The sequence below is a fragment of the Schistocerca americana genome, chromosome X (assembly GCF_021461395.2).
Source record: "Schistocerca americana isolate TAMUIC-IGC-003095 chromosome X, iqSchAmer2.1, whole genome shotgun sequence".
Classification (NCBI taxonomy): Eukaryota; Metazoa; Arthropoda; class Insecta; order Orthoptera; family Acrididae; genus Schistocerca; species Schistocerca americana.
Window position 1 is genome coordinate 992,519,500 of NC_060130.1, and position 26,810 is coordinate 992,546,309.

At 39.8% G+C, this 26,810-nt stretch overlaps 1 protein-coding gene across 1 annotated transcript in view; it reads left to right on the plus strand.

Moving 5' to 3' along the window:
* The window catches only part of LOC124555717 (exocyst complex component 3), a 52,166-nt gene extending 26,332 nt beyond the window's left edge, over positions 1-25,834 (plus strand). Inside the window, exons 4-12 of the mRNA XM_047129725.1 lie at positions 8,693-8,891; positions 9,005-9,259; positions 9,340-9,495; positions 13,028-13,153; positions 13,518-13,694; positions 13,777-13,952; positions 21,435-21,552; positions 24,339-24,491; positions 24,570-25,834. Of these exons, the coding sequence (XP_046985681.1) occupies positions 8,693-8,891; positions 9,005-9,259; positions 9,340-9,495; positions 13,028-13,153; positions 13,518-13,694; positions 13,777-13,952; positions 21,435-21,552; positions 24,339-24,491; positions 24,570-25,181 (1,972 nt within the window). The 3' untranslated portion in view covers positions 25,182-25,834. The remainder of the gene's footprint in view (positions 1-8,692; positions 8,892-9,004; positions 9,260-9,339; positions 9,496-13,027; positions 13,154-13,517; positions 13,695-13,776; positions 13,953-21,434; positions 21,553-24,338; positions 24,492-24,569) is intronic.
* The last annotated feature ends 976 nt before the right edge of the window (positions 25,835-26,810 follow it).

The following is a 26,810-nucleotide window of genomic DNA, read 5'->3' on the forward strand; positions in this document are numbered from 1 at the left end:
CGTGCAGAGACTTGCTCTCCACATTTTTAAACGTATCCTAAGATGACAAATTGCATTCATTATAAACAGTTGCTTACACAGTCTCATTTTGTTCCTCGGGATAGCATAAAATGCTAGCTGGATTTTCTTTACTAGTTCTTTTAACAGTGCCACTCCCTCTTCCGTTGTGTGGGCCAACCTCCTATGACTCTCTGTGGCCTAGGTCCATTCCCCAATTTCCGGCCTGACAGTAGCAGATGATGTCATAGTGGATGCCATTGCTATCTCCAACACTGCGGCCACTATTTTGTGGAGATTTCAAGCTCCACCCACTATCACCCCACCTTCCCCCATCGGAAATGAGTGGAGGAGGCTTGGGTGATACCCTTCTCTTCTCAGAATCGTGAGTGCTACAATGCCACCTTTACTATTAGGGAACTAGCTCATACTCTTACTTCATCCTGATCCTCCGACCCAGGGCTGGACGCTGTTCACATTCAGATGTTGCAGAACCTTTCTCTTGCGGGTAAGCACTTTCTCTTTCATACGTGTGATAGCATTTTGGCAGAGGGCATGTTTTACTGATGCTGGTGTGAAGCAACTGTCATACCCATACCTGAGCCCAGTAAGGACAAACACCATCCTTCTAGTTATCACACAATTTCTCTCAGCAGCTGTGTTTGCAAGGTGATGGAGTGTACGATACATGCCCGGCTGGTATGGTGGTTCAAATCTCGCAATTTATTAACCACTGCACAGTGCAGTTGACCATCTCTTACTTTGTCAACACATGTCATGAATGGTTTTCTGCAGAATAACCTGACTATGGCCGTTTTTTTCAATTTGGAGAAAACCTACAGCACCTGCTGCAGGACTGGTATCCTCTGTACACTCTACACACGGGACTTCCATGGCCGCATGCCCCATTTCCTTCAGGAATTTTTAAAAGACAGAGTTTTCAAGGTACGTGTGGGTTCTGCCTTCTCGGACACCTTTATACAGGAAAACGGTGTGCCTCAGGGCTCCATCCCGAGCATCGTCCTCTTCGCTATCGCCACTAACCCTATTATGGCCTGTCTCCCACCGGGCATCTCCTTTTTTGAAGACGATTTTGTGGTCTTTTGCAGTTCTCCATGGACTAGTGTCCTGGAGTGGCATCTTCACCAGTATCTCGATCATCTCTACACATGGAGCATTGACAATGGCTTTTGCTTCTCCGCTGACAAAACTGTTTGTATGAATTTCTGGCAGCGCAGTTGGTTTCTTCCGCCCTAGTGGCGCAGTTGATTTCTTCCACCGTCTTTACATCTTGGGCCTGTTGCTCTTCAGTTTGCTGAAAATATGAAATTCCTGGGGCTCATACTCGATAGGAAACTTTCGTGGTCGTCCCATGTCTTACCTGGGTGCTGCCTGCTGTACTTGATTCCTCAGTGTCCCACATGTCGTCGGCAGTACTTCCTGGGGAGTGGGTCAGATCACCCTTGTCCACTGCCTGTTCAAAACTAGAATATGGGTGTTTTGTTTATGCATCTGCAAGTCCGTCCCTCTTACACCATCTCAATACTATCCACCATCGTGGCATCTGTTTGGCCACTGGCACCTTTTACACTAGCCTGGTTGAGTGTCTGTATGCAGAAGCTGCCGAACTACTGCTGTCATATTGCCGTGATTTTCTAGTCAACAGATACGCGTGCTGTTTGTCTGCCATGCCTGGCCACCCATCCTGTACCACCTCCTTCGATGACTCCTTTGATTGCCGGTATGGGATGTGTTCCTCTTCTCTGACCACCTGGAGTTCGCTTTCGGCTCATGCTCTGGCAACTTAACCTCATGCTACCTGCCATTTCTCGATGAATGTGAACTCTTCACCACCTTGGCTTCATGTGGTGACCCTGTTCATCTTGGCCTTGATTTGCTTCCTGGGGACACTACTCCAGCCTCGCTCTATCACTGTAAGTTTCACTACCTTCACACAGAACTTCACGTAGTAGCTTTGTGAACACTGATGGCCCTCGGGCAGACAGTGGTGTCGGATGTGCCTTCATCATTGGCACCAATGATGTTTGGTATCGGTTTCTGGAACATTGCTCAGTATTTACAGCAGAGCCCTTTACCCTGTGTCAGGCCTCGCAGTACATCTGGCAACAGAAGCTTTTCAATTGTCAGCTGCTCAGACTCTTTTTAAGTACCCTTCAGAGCCTCTGTGTGGTGTACACCGTCCATCCATTAGTGCAGTGGGTTCAGGAAAGCTATCACTTGTTCACTCACGATGTAGCCATTGTGATGTTTATGTGGGTTCCTGGTCATGTCGGTCTGATGGGAAATGAGGTCGCTGACACTGCTGCAGTCCTCGTACCTTGGTCCACTAGTTCTTCCATTCCCTCCTATGGTCTCTGTGTTGCTGTCTGTCAGCAGGTGGTGTCACTTTGACATCACCACTTGTCCTCCCTTCATGGGAACAAGCTCCAGAGAATTAAGCCTCTCCCAGCAGCTTGGACAACCCCCTCTTAGCCCGATCACCACGAGCAGATCATTTTAGGTAGGTTGTGTATTTTTAGCCCTCACCATTTGTTAAATGGTGCTCCCCCACCACTTTGTGCTCATTGCCCTCAACCGTAGACGGTTTGACCTTTCCTGACGGAATGCCGAATGCCCTTTTTTAACCACTTACATTCTCTTTTATGTTTGCCATCTGAGTTATCGGCTATTTTAGCGAATGATGTGCGGGCTGTCGACCGCGTTTTACTTTCTATCCACCGTAGCGATATGGTGAAGGACATTTAATCTTTAGATCAGGACCTCTGTTGCTCTATGGTGTATTTTATGGACCTTTCTCCAAGTCCCTGTTTTTTAGCTGTCTTTCCTTCCATCGATTGGACTTGACATGTAGTTGTTTTCAACTCCTTTTTTTGTCATTATGTTCTATGGTTTTGTCATGGGTGCATATGACCCTAGTTGTTTTTGTGCCCTTAACCAAAACAAAAAACCTTTCATGCCCTTTAAATCTTGTAACTGCAGCCCAGAGTCTTTACAAGTTGTTAGTAACTTTTTCTTCACTGTATTTTATCTCTGCTATATTCGTAATTTCAAAAGTGCATTTCAGTTATCAGTGTCGAAAGCTTTCTCTAAACCCACAAATGGTATAAATGAAGGTTTATCTTTTTTTAAACCTATCATCCAAGACAAGTCGTAGGGTCAGTATTGCCACGTGTGTTCTTACATTGTTCTGGAACCCAAACTGATCTTTTCTGAGGTTCGCTTCTACCTATTTTTTCATTTTTCTGTCAATAATTGATGTTGGTATTTTGCAACCATGATTTCTTAAATTGATGGTTCATTAGTAATGCACCTGCCTTTTGTGGAATTGAAATTATTTCATTCTTCTTGGAGCCTTGACGGTATTTCACCTGTCTCATATATCTTGCACACAACATGGGATAGTTGTCATATATAGCTCTCCCAAGCATCTTAATAATTTTGAGGAAATATCATCTACTCCAGGGGCTGTGTTTCAACTTACCTTCATCTTCTTCCTGTGCTTTAAAGTTCATTTCCTTTTTATAGACCTTCTATATATTCCTTCCACATTTCAGCTTTCCCTTCTTTTCTTAATACTGGCTTACCTTCTGAGCTCTTGATGTTCATACAGATACTCCCCTTTTATCCAAAGGTCTCTCTAATTTTCCTTGAAGCATCAATTATCTTGCCTGCAGTTACGCATGCGTCTACAGTTTGCATTTCTCTTCTAGCCAGGAACTTTGTCATTTTGAACTTTCTGTCAGTCTCATTTTTTAGGCACATTTATAATCCTTTTCTACATCTACATCTACACTCCGCAAGCCACCCAACGGTGTGTGGCGGAGGGCACTTTACGTGCCACTGTCATTACCTCCCTTTCCTGTTCCAGTCGCTTATGGTTCGCGGGAAGGACGACTGCTGGAAAGCCTCCGTGCATGCTCGAATCTCTCTAATTTTACATTCATGATCTCCTTGGGAGGTATAAGTAGGGTGAAGCAATATATTCGATACCTCATCCAGAAACACACCCTCTCAAAACCTGGATAGCAAGCTACACTGCGAGAGCAAAGTGCCTCTCTTGCAGAGTCTGCCACTTGAGTTTGCTAAACATCTCTGTAATGCTACCACGCTTACCAAATAACCCTGTGACGAAACGTGCCGCTCTTCTTTGGATCTTCTGTATCTCCTCTCTCAATCCGACCTGGTACAGATCCCACGCTGATGAGCAATACTCAAGTATAGGTCGAACAAGTGTTTCGTAAGCTACCTCCTTCGTTGGTGGACTACATTTTCTAAGGACTCTACCAATGAATCTCAACTTGGCATCCACCTTACCAACAATTAATTTTATATGATCATTCCACTTCAAATCGTTCCGCACACATACTACCAGATACTTTACAGAAGTAATTGCTACCAATGTTTGTTCCGCTATCATATAATCATACAATAAAGGATCCTTCTTTCTATGTATTCGCATACATTACATTTGTCTATGTTACGGGTCAGTTGCCATGCCCTGCACCAAGTGTCTATCCGCTGCAAATCTTCCTGTATTTCGCTGCAATTTTCTAATGCTGCAACTTCTCTGTATACTACAGAATCATTCGCGAAAAGCCACATGGAACTTCCGACACCATCTACTAGGTCATTTATATATATTGTGAAAAGCAATGGTCCCATAACACTCCCCTGTGGCACGCCAGAGGCCACCTGAAAGACTGTACATGTCTCTCCATTGAGAACAACATGCTGTGTTCTGTTTGCTAAAAACTCTTCAATCCAGCCACACAGCTGGTCTGATATTCTGTAGGCTCTTACTTTATCAGGCGACAGTGTGGAACTGTATCGAACGCCTTCCGGAAGTCAGGGAAAATGGCGTCTACCTGAGAGCCTGTATCTAATATTTTCTGGGTCTCATGAACAAATAAAGTGAGTTGGGTCTTACACAATCGCTGTTTCCAGAATCCATGTTGATTCCTACAGAGTAGATTCTGGGTTTCCAGAAATGACATGATACGCGAGCAAAAAACATGTTCAAAAAGTCTACAACAGATCGATGTCAGAGATATAGGCCTATAGTTTTTCACATCTGCTCGATGACCCTTCTTGAAGACTGGGAGTACCTGTGCTCTTTTCCAATCATTTGGAACCTTCCGTTCCTCTAGAGACTTGCGGTACACGGCTGTTAGAAGGGGGGCAAGTTCTTTCGCGTACTCTGTGTAGAATCGAATTGGTATCCCGTCAGGTCCAGTGGACTTTCCTCTGTTGAGTGATTTCAGTTGCTTTTCTATTCCTTGGACACTTATTTCAATGTCTGCCATTTTTTCATTTGTGCGAGGATTTAGAGAAGGAACTGCAGTGCGGTCTTCCTCTGTGAAACAGCTTTGGAAAAAGGTGTTCAGTATTTCAGCTTTATGCGTGTCATCCTCTGTTTCAATGCCATTATCATGCCAGAATGTCTGGATATGCTGTTTTGATCCACTTACTGATTTAACGTAAGACCAGAACTTTCTAGGATTTTCTGTCAAGTCGGTACATAGAATTTTACTTTCGAATTCACTGAACGCTTCACGCATAGCCCTCTTTACACTAACTTTGACATTGTTTATCTTCTGTTTGTCTGAGAAGTTTTGGCTGCGTTCAAATTTGCAGTGAAGCTTTCTTTGCTTTCACAGTAGTTTCCTAACTTTGTTGTTGAACCATGGTGGGTTTTTCCCGTCCCTCACAGTTTTACTCAGCACGTACCTCTCTAAAACGCATTTTATGATTGCCTTGAACTTTTTCCATAAACACTCAACATGGTCAGTGTTGGAAAAGAAATTTTCGTTTTGATCTGTTAGTTAGTCTGAAACCTGCCTTCTATTTCTTACTCTTGCTAAACAGATAAACCTTCCTCCCTTTTTTTACATTCCTATTTACATCCATATTCAGAGATGCTGCAACAGTCTTACGATCACTGATTCCCTGTTCTGCACTTACAGAGTCGAAAAGTTCGGATCTGTTTATTATCAGTAGGTCCAAGATGTTATCTCCACGAGTCAGTTCTCTGTTTAATTGATTGAGGTAATTTTCTGATAGTCCACTGAGTATAATGTCACTCGATGCTCTGTCCCTACCACCCATCCTAAACATTTGAGTGTCCAAGTCTATATCTGGTAAATTGAAATCTCCACCTAAGACTATAACATGCTGAGGAAATTTATGTGAAATGTATTCCATATTTTCTCTCAGTTGTTCTGCCACTATTGCTGCTGAGGCAGGAGAGCGGTGAAAGGAGCCAATTATTAACCTAGCTATGTTGTTGAGTATAACCTCCACCCATAATAATTCACAGGAACTATGCACTTCTATTTCACTACAGGATAAACTTCTACTAACAGCAACGAACACGCCACCACCGGTTGCATGCAATCTATCCTTTGTAAACACCGTCTGTGCCTTCGTAAAAATTTCAGCAGAATTTATCTCTGGCTTCAGCCAGCTTTCCGTACCTACAACGATTTCAGCTTCGGTGCTTTCTATCAGCGCTTGAAGTTCTGGTACTTTACCAACGCAGCTTCAACAGTTTACAATTACAATACCGATTGCTGCTTGGTCCCTGCATGTCCTGATGTTGCCCTGCACCCTATGAGGCTGTTGCCCTTTCTGTACTTGCCTGAGGCCATCTAAACTAAATAAACCGCCCAGTCCACACCACACAGCCCCTGCTACCTGTGTAGCCGCCTGCTGTGTGTAGTGGACTCCTGACCTATCCAGCAGAACCCGAAACCCCACCTTCCTATGGCGCAAGTCGAGGAATCTGCAGCCCACACGGTCGAAGAACCATCTCAGCCTCTGATTCAGACCCTCCACTCGGCTCTGTGCCTAAGGTCCGCAGTCAGTCCTGCCGACGATGCTGCAGATGGTGAGCTCTGCTTTCATCCCGCTAGCGAGACTGGCAGTCTTCACCAAATCAGGTAGCCGCCGGAAGCCAGAGAGGATTTCCTCTGATCCATAGACACACACATCATTGGTGCCGACATGAGCGACCACCTGCAGATGGGTGCACCCTGTACCCTTCATGGCATCCGGAAGGACCCTTTCCACATCTGGAATGGCTCCCTCGGTGCATGGAGTGCACATTGGTTTTCACATTGCACATTGGTTTTCTTCCCGTCCCTTGCAGCCATATCCCTAAGGGGCCATATTACACACCTGACGTTGGAGCTCCCAACTACCAGTAAACCCACCCTCTGTGACCGCCCGGATCTTGCAGACTGAGAGGCAACCTCTGGAACACGACAAGCAGCCATGTCTGGCCGAAGATCAGTATCAGGCGAAGACAGAGCCTGAAACCGGTTCGTCAGACAAACTGAAGAGGCCATCCGTTCAGCCCTCTGGAATGTCTTTCGCCCCCTGCCACACCTCGAGGTCGAGACGACCTCCCACTCTACCACGGGTGAGGGGTCAGCCTCATTGTGGGCAGTATCCCAGGCAGCCACAGCCGTAGTCCAGTGGGGGGTGCGTGGGAGGAGCTGGCCGTCCCCGACAAACCCCCGTCTGGATCCCCACAGTGATGCCCATTGGCAACAGCCTCAAGCTGTGTGACCGAAGCCAACACTGCCTGAAGCTGGGAGTGCAGGGATGCCAACTCAGCCTGCGTCCGAACACAGCAGTCGCAGTCCCTATCCATGCTATATACTGTTGTGCAAAGAATGTCTGAACTAATCTACAGAGAGCACAAACAATTCTACACAAAATTTAAACGTTTATTAAAATACAAGACTGTATAGTAAATGCAGTAATGCTGCTATTTGCGCACTGCTGACACACTGCTCAGTGACAGAAGGATGCTTTATACACTGAATTTCTTAATTATTATGTCCATTTGTTAATTAAATTCAGTATCTTGTTGGTTATATCTTGGTCCATGTATTTTTATATATTTGATCCTCTGCTTTCTTCAGTATATCACCTGTGAAAGCTACCCATTCATCTTCTATTGTGTTCCTTTCCTCCATTTCAGTGAGGTATTATCTAATGCTCCCTCTGAAGCTCTCAACCTTTAGTTCATTCAATTTATTCAAGCGCTGTCTCATAAATTTCCAAACTTTCTTCAGTCTCTTCAGTTTAAGTCTGCAATTCATAACCAATGAATGGTCAGAGTCCACATTTGCTGCAGGAAAAGTCTTGCAGTTTAAAATCTGGTTTTGAAATCTGTGCAGTAACATCATGTAATCAATCTGAAACCTTCGTGTCTCCAGGTCTCATCCGCATATACAACCTTCTTACATGATTGTTAAACCAAGTAGTTACTGAAAAGACTGCTTCCCCTCTTGTGACACACACTTGTTCTATATTGTACTATAGGTTTATTCAATTGGACCTCCTGTAACATTGGTAATTGTTACAGTAAGTGCAATGAAATCTGCTGATTACACCAATTTTATTGCTGACTGCTTGCATCCCTTCATTGCTGCTGTGTTAGCCACAAGATGTTACATTTTTAGTAAGGCACTTAAGTGGGTGGTAATAATGTTCTGCCTGTTCAGTGTATGACTTATTTGTCAGTTTGCATGCAGGACCTAACAAAATCTACACTGTGCAAAAGATCTTTTAAGTTATTGTTTTGTGTTGCATAAATACTTCTCAGTCTAATGATCACTTTTGCAAAAATAGTCAAAATATTAATGCTTTTGTATGTTTTATCCAGCTTAAAATGGATCGAAGATTCGTTTGTAGCAGTTCCTCAACTACATTCACAATTACAAGTTGTCTGTGATGAGAATATGAGACATTCTCAATATGTGACAGCCATGGAGAATCTTAAGCACATTTTTACAGTGCGTGAAAGTGTTGAGAGAACTAAACAGTGGATGATAAATGAAGGAAAACTTTTATACACACATCAGGTAACGTATTTTTATACAACATTTACTTTCACGTATTTAGTTGGGAATTTTTGTTTTATACAGTAAAATTTGTCTATTTGTGCATTTCTTTATTTTGTATACTTTTGTTCCAGAGTTTGAGTGACCTAGAAAATTCTAGAGATGATCTTCTTTATGAACTACACAAGTTGCCTAATCAGGCCCCTGCAGATAAAAGCATGTTAGAAGCTTATTTCCAGGAAGTGGAAGAGCTGTCCAATCTTTTGGAGAAGCAGATACGCCTTATCTTGAGCCGCACACTTAATACAGTGAGGAAAGAGCCTACAGTTATTGTAACTGCTCTTCGCATTATCGAGAGGGAAGAGAAAGCGGATAGTTTTGCTCTTCAGGTTGTCATAAATAGTTGTTTTGAAATTAAGTCACCGGTCATGCAACACACACAATTCACCTTCCAATTTCTCATTTTTAGCGTCAAAAACAGAGTGGGTTTTTACCACCAGGTAGACCAAAGAAATGGCGCGAGAAAGCTTTGGATGTGCTTGAAAAATCTGTAGCTCAGCGGATTGAAGGTACACAAGTTGATGAGAGAGAAGACAATAAAATGTGGCTAGTGAGATACCTAGAGGTCAGTATATCATGTAGATAAGTATTCCATTCAAATGAAGTTAATCCAGTTTATTCATGCATAAAAATACAAGAACTCTTGAGTTCATATTGATTAGTTGTGTGTTTAATTTTATGAAAGTGCAGATTTTGATGGTGGTGTGTTCTGCAAAAGATGATAACCTGATAAATTTCCGGTGGTTATGAAATCACCACAAATTGGAGTTGGGGCTGTTATTAATGCATTTTCAAAATTTTTATCCTAATAACCCAGACAATGGTCTGAAAGAATTGTTTGTGTTATGTGTTTGAAGTAGCAAGCAATTTGCACTATCATACATTTGAACAGAATGGGATTTTCACTCTGCAGCGGAGTGTGCACTGATATGAAACTTCCTGGCAGATTAAAACTGTGTGCTGGACCGAGACTCAAAATCAGGACCTTTGCCTTCCGCGGGCAAGTGCTCTACCAACTGAGCTACCCAAGCACGACTCAAGCCCCGTCCTAACAGCTTTACTTCTGCCAGTACCTCGTCTCCTACCTTCCAAACTGCCAGGAATTTTCATATCAGTGCACACTCCACTGCAGAGTGAAAATCTCATTCTGGAAACATCCCCCAGGCTGTGGCTAAGCCATGTCTCCGTAATATCCTTTCTTTCAGGAGTGCTAGTTCTGCAAGGTTCACAGGAAAGCTTCTGTTAAGTTTGGAAAGTAGGAGACGTGGTACTGCCAGAAGTAAAGCTGTGAGGACGGGGCGTGAGTCGTGCTTGGGTAGCTCAGTTGGTAGAGCACTTGCCCACAAAAGGCAAAGGTCCCGAGTGCAAGTCTCGGTCCGGCACACAGTTTTAATCTGCCAGGAAGTTTCATACATTTGAACATTTGAAGGAAAAAAATAGCTAAGCATTCAGTAGAACTGAGTTCAAATCCCCATCTAGCCAACCACATTTAGGTTGTTTGTGGTTTCCATTTATCAATCAATGCAAATTCCAGGATGGTTTATTTAAAAAAGGACACAGCTAATTTCCTTTCCTTTCCTTTCTCAGTCTGAACTTGTGCTTTGTCTCTAAAACAATGTTGTCATTGCATGTTAAATCCTAATCTTCCTTCACTTTACATTACATAATCCCATTTCACACAAATGTAATTTCGACTGTGTAACGTAGTGCAGTGGTGTGCATTCCACCTCTAATTTCCTCATTGTCAATTGTACATGAAACCATAATATTAAATTCTTCTTCCAAGACAGTTTGTCTCATTTTTATGGAACGTACAAACAGTACTTGCTAATAGCTTTCCTATTTATATTTTGTGAGCAGATAGAACTGTCCTTTGAAGCTTCAGAATAATTTACTTCTGATTGCAGTCTTACTCTGAGAGAGCACACTGTTTTATTTTTGTTTACAATATACAGATCCTGCACTTTGTCACAGTTCATAATAAGGAAAAATTATTTTTCCAAATCTGTCATAATAAAGATGTTTTATGAATTTCTTAAATTAAAGTGACTGTAAATTGGAACTTTTGGAGGCCACGGTTAATTATTTCCCATATTGATGAAAGGGGAGCTAGTTGCTCATCTTGATTAGGGTATTCCTCATTTCAGGACACGATGAGAGAATATCAAAGCCCTGACAAGGATATGCTTCAGTTGTTCCAGTCCAGGATGATATTGGGGTGACAAGGGAGGTGGTCTTTTGTAGTTAATTTTTGGGGTAGTGGGAGGATTGGGGGTGTGTAAGGATATGGCATGGTAAATCTGTCTGTGTGGACTAGGTTTGGTGGTAGTGCCTATCTGTAAAGACATGTTCATCCTTTTGATACCGAAGAGTAGTAGTGAATCCTTGGCCAGATTATTCATATTTCTCAGTTGGGTACTTCATTGGCGAAGCTCAATTTGCGAATAACCGAAGCTACCAGAGCATAAACACAAGGGATCCTGAGGGATATTATGCCAAATTGTGTCCAATTAGTGTGTTAATCATCAACATCCCAAGCTGGTTGGAGGGCTCTGCCCATAATGCTCCAAACGTTCTCAATTGGGAGGAGATCCGATAACCTTGCTGGCCAAGGTAGGGTTTGGCAATCATGAAGACAAGCAGTACAAACTCTTGCTATGTGCAAGTGGGCATTATCTTGTCGAAATATAAGTCCGGGATGGCTTGCCATGAAGGGCAAGAAAATGGCACCTAGAATATCGGTAACATACCACTGTGCTGCAGACTGCTGCGGATGACAACGAAAGGCATCCTGCTATGAAATGAAATGGCTCCTGAGACCATCACTCCCGGTTGTCGGCCCATGCAGCGGCCAATTCAGGTTGATATCCCACTGCTGTCTGGAGTGTCTCCAGACACATCTTCAACAGTCGTCAAGGCTCAGTTCAAAGCAGGATTCATCTTCACCACTGAAGGCAGTTCTACTCCAGTCGATATTTCAGGCCAAATGTGCCAACACCACTACAAATGGGCTTGGTGTACAGAGGTCAATGGTGGTCGGCTCAAAGGGCACCGTGAACTTGACCCCCTTTCTGTGAAGAGTCACCTACTAATGCTCCGTGTGATCACTGGAGCACCAGCTGCACATTGGGTGAATGGTGCCTCTGATTGCTCTGTCCTCACATTATCATATCTGTAGGTCGACTGCTTCCTTATTGATGCTGCATTCGGCCATGGTCCATCCATTCCTGCCCACATTGTTGAATAGGGGCATTTCTCCTGTTCAAATGTTGAGCTATTCTCCCGTTACTCCAACTGTCTTGTTTGAGCCCATCTTCAATTCCTCCGTCAAACACTGACATCTATATGTATTGTTCAGGCACCTGTTTGCAAGTCTTAGTTACTGTCCAACTGAGTACTCCGAATGAAATTTGCAAAGACTTTATGCCCTGGTGTCGACAAGTCCCCTGTTTACTATCCGTGCTAGCTGCATGGTGGAATTGCACTGCAGTGTCACACATTCATCCATTGGCCACCAAAGTTAATAATTTTCCATTGATACTTGCCCGAATATCAATTTGTGGCCAGTTTTGTTTAGTGTACTTGAACATATAGAAGAAAAGGGTTAATAATATCATATTATGATTGTCTTACCTTTCACTTATACACTTTCTTTGTGTTATATTTCCATCCTGGCTATACCTAATTTACTGTGGAACCTCTTCAAATTTTTTGGTTAAATATTGTGCGTTAAATGAATTAACCTTTGCAGTACCACTTTCAGTATTATGCAAAGTGGAATTAAATTAATAAACTGAATTATTGTTCTGGAAGCACAAAATGATACAGAAAGAAAATGCTTGTGCCATATGACGAAAAAAAAATCATTGTAACACTTCCTGCTTCATTGATTTTCTGTCCTAATTAGGTAAAATAAGTTTATGCCAAATCACAATATAATGTCATATTATTTGGAGATATTTGTTGCTTTGTTATTCTCCTTTCTTTGACTTTAACTGAAGAATATTTTTCCTCCTCATCCTTCCAGATGACATCTATATCGATGAATGTTGTTTGCAATTTGCTGTGCACACTAATTAATTTCTTTCCCCCCACAGCTCACAAGACAGCTTATCCTGGAAGACCTGAGAGTTGTAAAGACATTGTGTGTGCCTTGCTTTCCACCACAGTGGGATATTTTGAATACATATGTTCACATGTATCACAAATGTCTGTCTAGACATGTAAGTAGAAAAGTGTAAGTCAAAGTGTAATTCTTCCTAACCATGCACAATGCTTAAAACTTTATTTAACAGACTAAAAAATAGGTGAACTTGTGCTCTGATTCTAAATAACAGATACTTAACACATACTACAGCAAAAAATTGTGCTGTGGAAATTGGAAACTGTAACTGCTTTTCCTGCTTGATTTTCGATTGGGGCCGGTTCTCATTATGTATTCAAACAAATCTGCATTGTGATACTTTTTGGCCCTCAGACTGGTCTTCATTAGAATACTAAAATGCAGAAAGTTAGTATGCTTGGATTGGACTTTCCTGTGTTACAATTTTGTGTGTTTTGATACAACTGTATTTTGTCTTTTTGCAGCTGCAGGAGTTGATCAGCAATGGCCTGGAAGGCAATGAGTATGTTTCCATACTTTCATGGATAATGAATACGTATGTTGGTCCAGAACTAATGCAGCACCCAGAACTAAATATTCAGTCTGTTGGACCACTCCTAAACAATGCAATTGTAGAAGATCTACAACAGAAATATTTAAGTGTGAGTTTCTTAACCATGAACTAAATTCAGAGTACTCTGTCTTTAAAAAATAACAGATTTTTGTCTCCCCTTCTGTTTGTAGAATATGCAAAAGAACTATATTGAGTGGATGCAAAAAACGTTGGAAACAGAAAAAACAGACTGGAACAGTGGGGCTTTACCAGAAGTTGGTGATCAAGAAGGTTATTATCACACTGCTGCTCCAGTCATTGTGTTTCAAATGATTGATCAGAATCTTCAGGTAACAAGAACTATCAGGTAATATACTTTCAGTATTTGGTATTGTTACGGCATGGAAAGAATGCACCTTCTCTGGTATGCAGCAATTACACTGATTAAAAGAAAATATTGTACTTGGTAATATTTACTATAAAGGCATATTACTTGCTCTCAGTTTCTTTAGTGAATAATTTTTGTGGTACTAATTAAGTTGTGATACGTAACAGGTGACCATGTATAGGTCAATAGTAGCTAAATTGCTATTTCTCTCTGCATATATCCAAGCAGTAAACATAAAATGTAATTCCAAATCAAAAGTAAGAGGCATCCCCCCCCCCCCCCCCCCTTTGTATAATATAACTTAGATTATTTGTTACTGGGAAAAGCTAAGGTTGTTTAATATCATGACAGAGAATTCAAAGAGGTCTGGGATACACTTCTTGAGATGTGCCCTCCTCCGCCTTCCTCCTCCGCCTCCTCCTCCACATGGGTCAACAAAGCAAAAGTGTGGTTTGCCACATGACGCTAATGAACAAGTTGCCAACCAACCTTATCCCAGACATGTTTGAACATGTAAAACAAAGGAAGCACTGGTACCAGTCATTCTTTGAAGAAGCAATCAATGTTCCCCACCATGTGCTCGTAGGAAAACTATCAAAATATGGGATGTGGAGTTGTCTGAAGGTGGATCAGTACCAAGGGCTTTAAAATCTCTCCGATGTAGTAGCAGTTTCTGTTCAGATAGCGTTAAATGTAAAACCATCAATGTCCTGTTTCATTCCAGTGGTACCCCAATCAATCACACTTCATGTTGAACCAATGTGCCAAGAAACTGCAGGCTGTCATGATTGTGATCATCAAAATTGCATCTAACACAGTGGTTGCCAAATGTATGAAGCTTCTGAGCCACTGTACTGTTTTTGAGTCCAACTGTGGGGCATTAAAAGAAATGGGACAAAAATAAGTACTTTAAAAGATCTTAAAGTTGTTTATTGCCTGTAAATTTATATTTCTAGTAAATGTAAAAGTGTTGTGAGTAATAAATTACAAATGTAAGAACAGATTTTTGTATCAGCCTTACTAGCTTTAATGAGGGAGTGGCACTTATTGTCACCAACAGGTGTTCTTTTTAGTGTTGGGAGAATGGGTAGTGGCTGTCATTCAAATATAGTTGTCAGTATTCACTAATGAGTCTGCTTCTCTACTTGTTTTGTATAAATTTCATACTAGTAAAATAAACCTCACATAGGTATGTAAAGCTAAACGTTGCCTTCACTTAAGGACCAAACTGGACATAAACTGAGTAGTTTACTTTAGGAGCAAGAGGTGAAATGTTTTCAGAGCTTGAAGAAAGTGGTTTTAAAGATAAATCATTTTGAAAATCAGTTCCAGCTCCACCGAAGCAGGGTCTTCTGTGAAGGGTGAGCGTTTTATTGAGAGGAAAAATGGTTTTTTGAATTTTCCTTTTTCATTGTCTTTCATGTGATGTACTGTACTTCTCTTTGGTAAGACAATGGCTGAGCCTGGGCCTGCATAGTACTGGATGTTTTGCGGAACACCCATGCTCAGTCGATGTAAACACTATCCCATGTAGTATTGCTGACGAAGGGACACACAATGATGCAAGCTCTGCCCATCAATAGGACAGTGGGGGGGGGGGGGGGGGCACATGGGACGCACCAGATGGGTTGATGAGAATGTGTCAGTAGTCAGTACTGGGAATGCTCTCTTGCCTGCCAGCTGAGTTCACGACCGATGTCTACTAGTTCCTCCCTTTGGGGGCGCAATGCCTCTCAGTTTAACTGCAGCAGCCTCCGGTTGTCATAGCGAGTTTGAGTTAGTGTAACCCATAGGCATAGGCATAAGCTTTTCGAGAAATAACATCTTCACTGGTGACTGGAAACAGTATTTTCTTCCGAAAGTTTACTCCTAACACCACCAGACACTTCACTCATTTTCCCATCCTGGCCAATTCAGCATTTACACTTATTTAGACTCAATGTTCCATGACACAAAGAGAGGAGTCTTCACCATCAACCTTTTTAAAACATGATTTAACAGACTGTGCAGCAATTGAAATGCTTTTGAAATCTTGGAAGCATTTTTGAATTCACTTCTCTACTCTGAAAGAATGTCAGTGTATTGATATTGAAGAACTTGTCATCAAGGGTTTGTTTCAAACAGAAAAAGTGTAACATTGTGAATCTCTACATCTACTAAGCCAAACTTAGTATGAAGCAGTAAATACTGCAGTAGAATTTCATGTACTCTAACTTTGTTCACTACTTTTATGACTGTTTCCGTTATGTTGTTCGTACTTAAATGCTTTCCACACAGTGACTGCTGGTGTATTACATGATGTTGAGCCAGAAATTTTGGAAAGCTATTGTTTTTCCAACACAAGGCTATGAATACCTTTTCTCTCCTTTCCATCGCAGGAGCCCCATCAGTTGCTAAGTCCACAATGTTCTTTACAGGAATGTTGAATGAGGTAGCACAGTGGTTAGCAGACTGGACTCACATTTGGGGGAACGATGGTTCAAACCCACATCAGACCATCCACATTTAGGTTTTCTGTGATTTCTCTTAATCACTTAAGGTAAATGCCTGGATGCTCCCTTTGGAAGGACATGGCTGATTTCCTTCTCTGTCCTTCTCTAATCAGAGCTCATGCTCCATCTCTAATGTCCTTGCTGTCGACAGGATGTTAAACACTAATCTCCTCCACCTCTTTGCAGGAATGTTTTCAGAGTTGGTTTGTTTATAAATAACACTTCTGCTACTAGTCAAGGTTTTCTTTTATTTTTATTTTACATGACATGTATCAGGAAATGATTCTCGTTTTCAAGTGTCTTCTTCCCCCTGTACTATGCCACTTATTTGGGATGTTTTTGATGTGTGAGGTTCTGCATTATTCTGTTGGTCAAAAATGCTTTAATAAGATGCCAGTAGATGTGCTCTTGATGTATGTTGATGACGAATTGAGATATTGGGGTACAGTACTGCTCATCATGACAGTCACATACAACAAAGCGGAGCAAGACAGTACGGGCTTCATACTGTTCTTCCTGCTCCAAGGTCTTGAGGCTGAAACGACAATGGATACACTCTTGTTGTTTCAGTTGGACGATACTCAGGATGACTGTGAAACACCACATCACCAGGACCAAAGAAGCAATACTGCTTGGTCACATATGGATCCTGGCCACCCAGGTGCTCTGTTTAGAGCAGCATCTAGAAGCATGTGCAACAGAAGTAGAGTTCCATAACAGATCCTATATAACAGTAACTATTTACCGAGCACCTGCAGGAAATTAAAATCTATTCATAAATCATCTGGAAGCTCTTTTGGGTTATTTAACAGGAAGAAACAAAGAAATTTTATTTGCTGGTGACTTTAATACAGATTTTCTAATGCAATCTTCTAGTAAACATTTACTGCAGTTAATAATGTTGTCTTTCAATCTAACACACACTGTAAACTTTCCAACTACGATCACTAAATCCTCAAGGACAGCCATTGATAACATTTTTACAGACAAATCAAATGAACAAAATCATATCATAAAACCTGTTATAAATGGACTGTCAGATCATGACATGCAGCTCCTTGTTTTAGATGTGAATTCTAAGCAGATTATCAAGACTGCTACATCTGAGTACAGGAGAGTAGTCAATCAACCAAAAATTGAGTGTTTTAGAAAACTGCTCAAAGATATGAACTGGAAAGATGTTTATAGTGCTCATGACATGAATGAAAAATATAGCATATTCATGAACAATGTCAGTACCATGTTTGAAAACTGCTTTCCTCTAAAAGTTACTCAAATGAAACAGAAATCTACAGTAAAACCATGGATTACACAAGGAATAAAGATTTCCTGTCAGACAAAAAGGAAAATGTATCTGTGGACCAAGCTGATGATTTAGCTAAATACAATGATTACTTTAAAATATTAAAAAAAGTAATTCAGACATCTAAACAAATACACTACGAGAAGAAGATAGCACTGTCAGGGAACAAAATAAAAACAATATGGGATATAGTGAAAGAGGAGACTGGTAGAACCAGAAAGGAACAGGACCAAATAGCACTAAGGGTAGATGACACATTAGTAACCGATGGGCATAGTATGGCAAATCTATTTAACAAGTACTTTATATCCGTTACTGATAGAATGGGATTGTCAGGATCAGTAAATAATGCCCTTGAATATCTGAAACTAGCCTTTACAAATAGCTTCAGGTACATGAATATGTCACTCACTTCACCAAAAGAAATAACTTCCATAATAAAATCTTTAAAAACAAAGCATTCTAGTGCTTATGATGAAATATCAACAAAGTTAATTAAGGCATGTTCTTGAGAGTTTAGTACAATTCTAAGTTACTTGTGTAACCAGTCAATTATAACAGGGACATTTCCTGACTGGCTGAAATATGCAGATGTTAAGCCTTTATTCAAGAAAGGGGATAAAAAGATACCACCAAACTACAGACCGATTTCACTTTTGCCAGCATTCTCAAAAATTTTAGAAAAAGTAATGTACAGGCAGCTTCTCAACCATCTGACCATAAATAACATATTATCAAGAACACAGTTTGGATTTCTGAAGGGTTCTGATATCGAGAAGTCTATTTACACCTACAGTGAAAATGTACTTAATTCATTAAATAACAAGTTACAAGCAGCAGGTATTTTCTGTGATTTGTCAAAGGCATTCGATTGTGTGAACCACAACATCCTTTTAAATAAATTAGAATTCTGTGGTGTCACAGGCAGTGCTGCAAAATGGTTACAGTCATACCTCACTAACAGGAAACAAAGGGTGTCAGTGAAAGGAACTAGTGAATTAAGTCATCAGTCATCATCAGAATGGGAAGAAATTACATGTGGTGTCCCACAAGGATCCGTCTTAGGGCCATTGCTTTTTCTTGTGTACATTAATGATCTCTCATCAGTTACACTGCCAGAAGCAGAGTTCGTTTTGTTTGCAGATGACACAAGTATTGCAATAAATAGTATGTCGAGTGTAGTTCTAGAAAGATCTCCTAACGATATTTTCATCGATATTAATAAATGGTTTAAAGCCAACTCATGGACATTGAACTTCGAAAAGACTCACTATATGCAATTCAGAACCTGTAAGTGGTTTCCACCCAGAATATGCGTAAAGTATGAAGAAGAGCAGATAGAAGAGGTTGACTGTCTTAAATTCCTGGGATTACAACTTGATAATAAATGTAGTTGGGAGGAGCACACCACAGAACTGCAGAAACGCCTAACAAATCTGTATTTGCAATTCGAGTGTTAGCAGACATAGTTGACATAAAAATGAAAAAGCTTGCATACTTTGCCTACTTTCATTCCATAATGTCATATGGTATAATATTTTGGGGTAACTCTTCAAGGCAAACAAAAGTTTTCAGAGTCCAAAAGCGTGTAATACGTATTATTTGTGGAGTAAATTCACGGATGTCCTGTAGAAACCTCTTCAAAGAACTGGATATACTAACTACTGCCTCTCAGTGTATTTAATCCTTAATGAAATTTGTCCTAAATAACATATCTCTTTTTCCAACAAACAGCTCAGTTCATACATACAATACCAGCAACAAAAATGATCTGCACAAGGACTTAAAAGCACTTACTTTAGTTCAAAAAGGGGTCCACTACTCAGGAACACTCATCTTCAATAATTTGCCAGCAAATATAAAAAAAAAATAGTTACAAATAAAGATCAGTTTAAAAGGAGCCTGAAAGACTTACTAGTGGCAAACTCCTTCTACTCCATTGACGAATTTTTTAATAGAAACAAATGATGTGTTGTATATATTCATACTATTAGTATTGTTATTTCAGCTTACAAAAAATTGACATGTTCCACATCCACGAGGATCTCCTCAGCACGGATCTATGGAACGAAAAACTAATCTAATCTAATCTAAGAGAGTGCTGCAATGCCAAGCACCAATCAGGGACAGTGAGATATAGCCCACAGGATTCAGTTTGAATTTGTATGCCTGTGCATGGAGTAAGGATAAAGTACCACTTTGTGCCATATCATATCCTTCCTTGCTTGTCGGATGTCACATACAAAGTAGAATATTATTACCCTTCATCAAGATGACAAAAGCACAGATATGTCATTCATATCCTCTGCGTGAAGCCCTGCTACAGTCCAGAGGTGCAGATTGACAAAGGTAGGTTCAAGGAAACTGGTTGATCGCAAAGCTTTGACAGGAGGGGCTAGTTTCAATGCTCATCATAGTGAAGATGATGTAACAACATGACCAGAATGTGAGGAGTCACCAGTGACTCCATATGGAAGACAACTGACAAGATCTAGAGTCAGAGTGCAGTAGTTGGCTCCAATGAGAATTTCTGAAACATTAGGTCACTGTTTCTTCTAGATACTGAACAGCGCCACAACCAATGGTGCGTCAGTGTGGTTTAGTGATTAGCATCATTGGTTGCTGTACTGTGGTTTACCAGTTCAACCCCTGTGACAAGCAGTTATTTGCTGTTTAGTACTTACAGTTTATGGAATGTTCTTCAAATATGTTTTGCTTCTATATTTTGTGATCTTAAATATTTGTATAAATACCAACATTCTGGAATATTCAATGTTTGTGTAAATAGCAGTACTCTCCATCCAAAGTTTGATTCTGTTCTGGCTGTACATTAGTGTCAGTAATAATTATGCTGCATTTCATATATATTTCTCATTATCTTGCATTTCATTGGCTGAATTTAAAAATTAATTGATGTTCTCATTTCACAAGAATCATTTTACATTAAATCTAAAACAATGTCGAAGTGGAAGGAATGTGATTTAGATGGTGGTATGACCATAATGATTTTTGATTTTTATTAATTTCAAGTAAATACTAAGATGATTGAGCAAGGACACAGACAATTTTTTTCTGTATTCTGGACCAACTGGTGTAACGCTCAATCTCAAGGCTTGGTATCTGAGAATTATTGAACTATGTCAAAAGTAAGTTATGGAAGACTAATGCTATTTAACCCTTATAAATGTGGGTAAATCACCAAACCAATACTTTCCATTTCATTTGAATGTTGACATCTGTGAATAAGAATAAATAAACTTTTCTAGCAGAGTGAGAGGATTTTACGAGTATTTTAATTGCACAGTGCATCTTTAGAAGTAAAATTGTTGTCCTCAAATGTAGTGTAGCCTTTAATGTGAGTGAGTGAGTGAGTTTGTCAACATGTCGTGTTAACTGACTTGTGTAACTGGCTCTTTGTGGTATGTTTCGCCCATAATACTGAAAACTGCTAAACAATGACTTGATAAACTGCATAGAGTAGCTTGGTAGTCAGTTCACTCGTGCACTAAAGAACATATCAAAATTTCATTTATTAAGGACAACCAAATATTATTTTACTGATACACCCCATTATCTGCAGTGTAAAGTTATACATTTTTAGACAAAGTAATGTGTCTTTGAGGTGTTCATACTTAAAATGTTAATTTGGTGTTCAAAAAATTCCAGCCAGGACCTCACATTTAGAGCACTGATTCTCAGCATGGAACAAGTAACACAATATGGAAAGATGTATGGTGAAGCGATAGTGGAATTCAAAAAGAAGCATTTTGAAGATAGGAGTCAGGTAGGTCATTGTTTCAGTGTTTGTGGTCATTGTTAAAGCATAAGCACCATGTAGTACAGTGTGCAGGCACAGGAATGTTTTCATATCATTAAATGAACTTTTCCCCTAATATTTCTTTATTATGCAGTACTCATTTTGAAAATTGCGTCAAGGTTTCAATAAGACATTTTTGTAATTTATTTAAAAAGCTAAGTTTGATACATTATGAAATGAAAATCTTCTTTACATAGTAGTGTAGTGTGACATCACTACTTCTTTTGTTGTAATCTGATTGAGGAGGTTCTTGAGTAAATTTCTTCATTAAATCATCACTGGTAACAAGAGTCCGGATAGCAGTACAAAAAAGATGAAACAGAGTGGTCACAGTGGAAGCCAACTGAATGTTCAATCACTACATGAAGATTGCTGTATAATGAGCTCAAATTTGTCATTTCGCTCTTGCATTACAAGAATTTAAGGCATCATTGTGTCATTCCCGCCAAATTTCTGTTTGTGAGTATTCTTGCCACCTAATTACTGAGAGGAAGAAGAGAAAAATGTCTCAATACCGTATTTACTTGAATCTAAGCCTCACTTTTTTCCGGTTTTTGTAATACAAAAAACCGCCTGCAGCTTAGAATTGAGTGCAAAGTAAGCAGAAGTTCTGAAAAATGTTAGTAGGTGCCGCCACAACTAAGTTCTGCCGTCGAATATATGTAGCGCTACACAGGCATGCTTTGCAGCCACAAGGATAAATACTGGCGCCAAAACCTCTCCGTCAGTAGATAAATTAAAAAAAAGGTGGAAGATTATCCAATGAAGTAAATACAAATTCCACATTGTTCATCTTCGAATGTAGCAGCATTTCAATGTACTACGAAAATTCGACTGGCAGGACTGTTTGGGATGTTTGTCAATATGGCCAACTCTACGTTCGGAATTTTTCCCTACGTGGGAGAAGAGATGGTTGCTAATAAGAACTTTTATGTATTGTGAATCACATGCAGTATTCTCTTCACCACAAGAATAATACGAATATAAACATTTTGCCATGTATTGTTTCATGTTTGCTGCTATCTCATTTAAATCCTGTCTGCCTAATCAACTACGAAACTTGAGTGAGTGAGACAACAGCAAACACGGAAGAATATACATATAATGTCATGTTTATATTCGTATTATTCTTATGCCTAATAGTGGTAGTCAGAAATGAAGCACGGCAATTGACTAGATTTTTAAATCTAAGATGACTCTAATTTCTGTGCAGAATGTAATGTACTAAAGAGGCGTCTGCAAAGATTTTCAAACGGAGAAAAATTTTCGCTAAACTCTTGTTCAGAACATCTTCTATCATACGCATTGTATTGTTTGGTTCTTGTTGATAATTATCGAAGAAAGCAGCAGTGTAAGTAACAATAAATAGCAGTATCTTTCCATTGTTTCCTTAATGAGACGATTCCTCTCTTTTGTTTTTTTATTGTAAGTGGCGACAAGTTGTAAACACACATTATCAGAATGCGACAAACAATGCATGACACAGTACAGTAATGCATATTCAGCTTAGAGTGACGTAAATACCTAAATCAAAGAGAACGGCACTTATCAGATCAAAGAAAAATAAGCAATCAATTCGAACTAGACGAAGCACGTGAAAAAGGAAGGGTACCCGTATAAATATGGATGAAGCACCTGACACAGAGCAATGGCTACCTGGTAAAGCTTAACTGCTAAGCTTACGACTCGAACCAAACTACTGTAGCTGTATAGACATTCATTCGACCTAAATTGTGTCTCATATTACAATGGACCAACTTTGTTTCGATTTGGAGGTGCGGCCTAAAACTTTTCTCTCCCCTTGAATTTAAAGTCTCAAATTTCAGGTGCGGCTTAGATTCGGGAAATTTTTTTTCCCTTGATTTCGAGTCTCATTTTTCGAGTGCGGCTTAGATTTGAGTAAATACAGTATTTCTTTTAGCTGAAAAGAAAAGTTTTGTTCATACCTTTATAGTAACTTAACAGCATTTGGAGAGAGAGATTACTAACCAGTGGTGGCTACTGTCCAAAAGCACTTGAACATGCTAACTTTTGACACCTTGAGGATTTATTGGTTATTTTTCTTCGAATGCTGTTAAACATAATGTAAATGTGGTAATCTGAAATATGCGGCACTACATCTACCATGCTGTGCTACATATTGCTTCTCTAGTCTCGGTGAAACTTGACACCAGGGTCATGAGGTCATCTCCACTTGTGGACGTTTTAAGGAGTTTCTGCCCTTGCACAACTCGTGTGATGTAATTGCCTTATGGGCCAGATACATACAGATTTAGTGAACAATGAGCACGGTTCACTGTGTGTGCTGCTACCACTCAACTATAATTTTGTCAATGCCAAGGAGGGGGAAAAAAAAACAAAGAAAGAAAGAAAGACACTGTGACCCCACCTACCACCCCAGAAAAATCAACCTTGCATCTGTGCCTGAGTGTACGGTGGGTTCCTGTTTCTAGAATTGGTCTTCCTTTGATTCATGTCACAATAATATTGGCACCAACGTTGAAAAAATGTATGTATGAGTATGAGAGAAGAAAGTTTAAGAGTTCCAGTTGGATAATACCCTTTTTGCTCTCATATTAGAGGTGTCTTTTTTTCCTAGTTTTGCAATTAAATATTTTAACTCTATATTCTTGTTTATAAAGATCACATAGTATGCATCCTAATCACTCTTGGAATTTTCTATTTTATTTTCATATTATCAAATTGTATTCTTTTGACAAAAGAAATTGTGTATTTATTTTTATTTTTCGCAGATGCCATACTTCACACAGTACATGATAACCATTGTTAACAATTGTCTACACTTTGTCGAATTGGCTCAGCAGATGAAGCAGCATTATTGGCTTCCAGGTGTACGTGACAATGAGGGAGGCATGAAATTTGAGGCTTTGTTAAATACATTCCAAGTAAGTTGCTACTTTAATTATTGTGCCCAGTTTCATTGGGCGAGGTTCATTTTTTGATATTTTTTTTTTCCCCCCTAGCAACTGAGGGACGATGCTGCACAGTATCTTCTTGATGAAGCCTTTTTGGACTTGGACAGCCATTTTCAGAGTCTGATAACACCTAGATGGGTTGGCAAAAGTGAAGCTGTAGATACGATATGTGTAACCTTGGATGATTATTTTGTTGACTACAGTCATTTAAGACCACGGAATTTTGATTATGTTCTATCAGAGGCACAAAATTTAGTTGCAAAGCGGTATATTTCTGCCATGCTTCACAAGAAACTTTCATTTAAATCTTATGAAGAACGGAGAGAATGTGCTATCAAGATCATGAAAGAAGCTAATCAATTGAAAGACTTCTTTGTTCGTATTGCTCCAAAGCTGTCAAAATTTGACTCGCCATTTGACATAATTGCCAATTTGGCTGAGCTTCTAAAGATTCAGGATCCAGAGATACTGTCACTTGATCTTCATGGTCTTGTAGATAAATATCCAGATGTCACAAAAGATCAGCTGGTACAATTTTTAAGTTTAAGAGGAGATATTTCCCGCTCAGAATGTGTTGAAAAAGTTAGCTATATTTTCCAAACAAATAGTAGTAGACAAAGAGCTTCTGTTCCAAAAACTATTTTTTCTCAGTTGAATTAATAGTAGAGTTCCTCTTTCAATGAAGTGCTTGTTAGTCATTATTGCGGGACACAAATTGCTGAAATGTATGTTAGTAATTGTTGTTAGTAATTGTTGTTAATATATTCAGTGTTTGTAAATACCATTTTACTATCGTGAAAAAGTACATTTGTTACAATTTTGTGTGTATGTTTAAAAGTAGTACACTTGCTCTTGTATGGAGAATAGTGCGCTAGCTGTTGGCTTCAAAATGTGCAATAATATGTAAATACTAAAATAAATTGTAAATAACCAAGTTCATATCAACATTAGTAATAGCAGACATAAAGAGTAGTGGGAGAGAAATGATATAAGGTTCAGAATCAGGTACATTAACTTTGATGTGGAAAGAATGGTATAAGGTACAGAATCATGTAAATTGTGTATAATGGTAGATAGGTGGTGTCTGTGTGTTTGTGTGTCAGTTTTGTTAATTAAATTAGTAATGATTGGAAGGAGATGTGGTATAAGGCCCCCTGTAAATTAACTGTTTTTTGGAAAGATGTGGTATAAGTACAGAATCATGTAAATAAAGTTAATTGTAATGTAAGCATTATTGAAACTGGAATCAAGTGTGTGAAAAACATTTGATAAAAAGACTAATGTGCAAGAAAATATAAATATTTTCAATCATTTTTATGTGTTTTTATTATAATCTTAATCACCTGTTTATTTTTTTTCTAACACCTTTGCAAGATGTGGCAACGGCCTTGCCGCAGTGGATACACCGGTTCCCGAGAGATCACCGAAGTTAATCGCTGTCAGGCGTGGCCGGCACTTGAATGGGTGACCATCCAGCCGCCATGCGCTGTTGTCATTTTTCAGGGTGCACTCAGCCTCATGATGCCAACTGAGGAGCTACTCGACCGAATAATAGCGGCTCCGGTCAAAGAAAACCATCATAACGACAGGGAGAGCGGTGTGCTGGCCACACGCCCCTCCTATCCGCATCCTCAAATGAGGATGACACGGCGGTCGGTTGGTCCCGATGGGCCATTTGTGGCCTGAAAACGGAGTGATGTGATGATGTTTGCAAGATGTAATCATTGTCAATCATTGTACCATCAGTATGAGAGGTAGAAGAGAAATAGGAATAGCTGAAACAGAGCTGACTTGCAAAAAAATAGGGTACGCAAGTGGTGTCTGTTTTAGAACTTCTATAAATATCAGAACAACAGGAAAGATAACTATTAGGGAATATATAGTTCTAAATTCTGGACTGGGACAATGTGAAGAGAATGAATTAGAAGTAGCATTTATGCATTTTTTTTCTGTGTTAGCTTTAGCCAGTAGCTTTTCTTCTTGTAGACTTTTTTGGACCTGTAATTATCGAGAAGATTGTATAAGCAGGTGTTCTGACTATTGCATGAAGGTGATTTGTTGAAGTAACAAAGTTTTGTTTCTCTTAATAATGTTCGATAAAAACAGCTGGTGGACTTTAGACCTGTGTTACATGTCACTAAGTTGCTTCACAGGAACAAGATACATTTCACCAGAGACAGGAATATTCCTTTCTGCTGCCGTTATGCAAAATTTTGTTCTTCACTTTGTTCTATTCATGTATGTCCCATTGCCCACATAATAGGTAATGTTAGGTTGAACCCTTTTTAA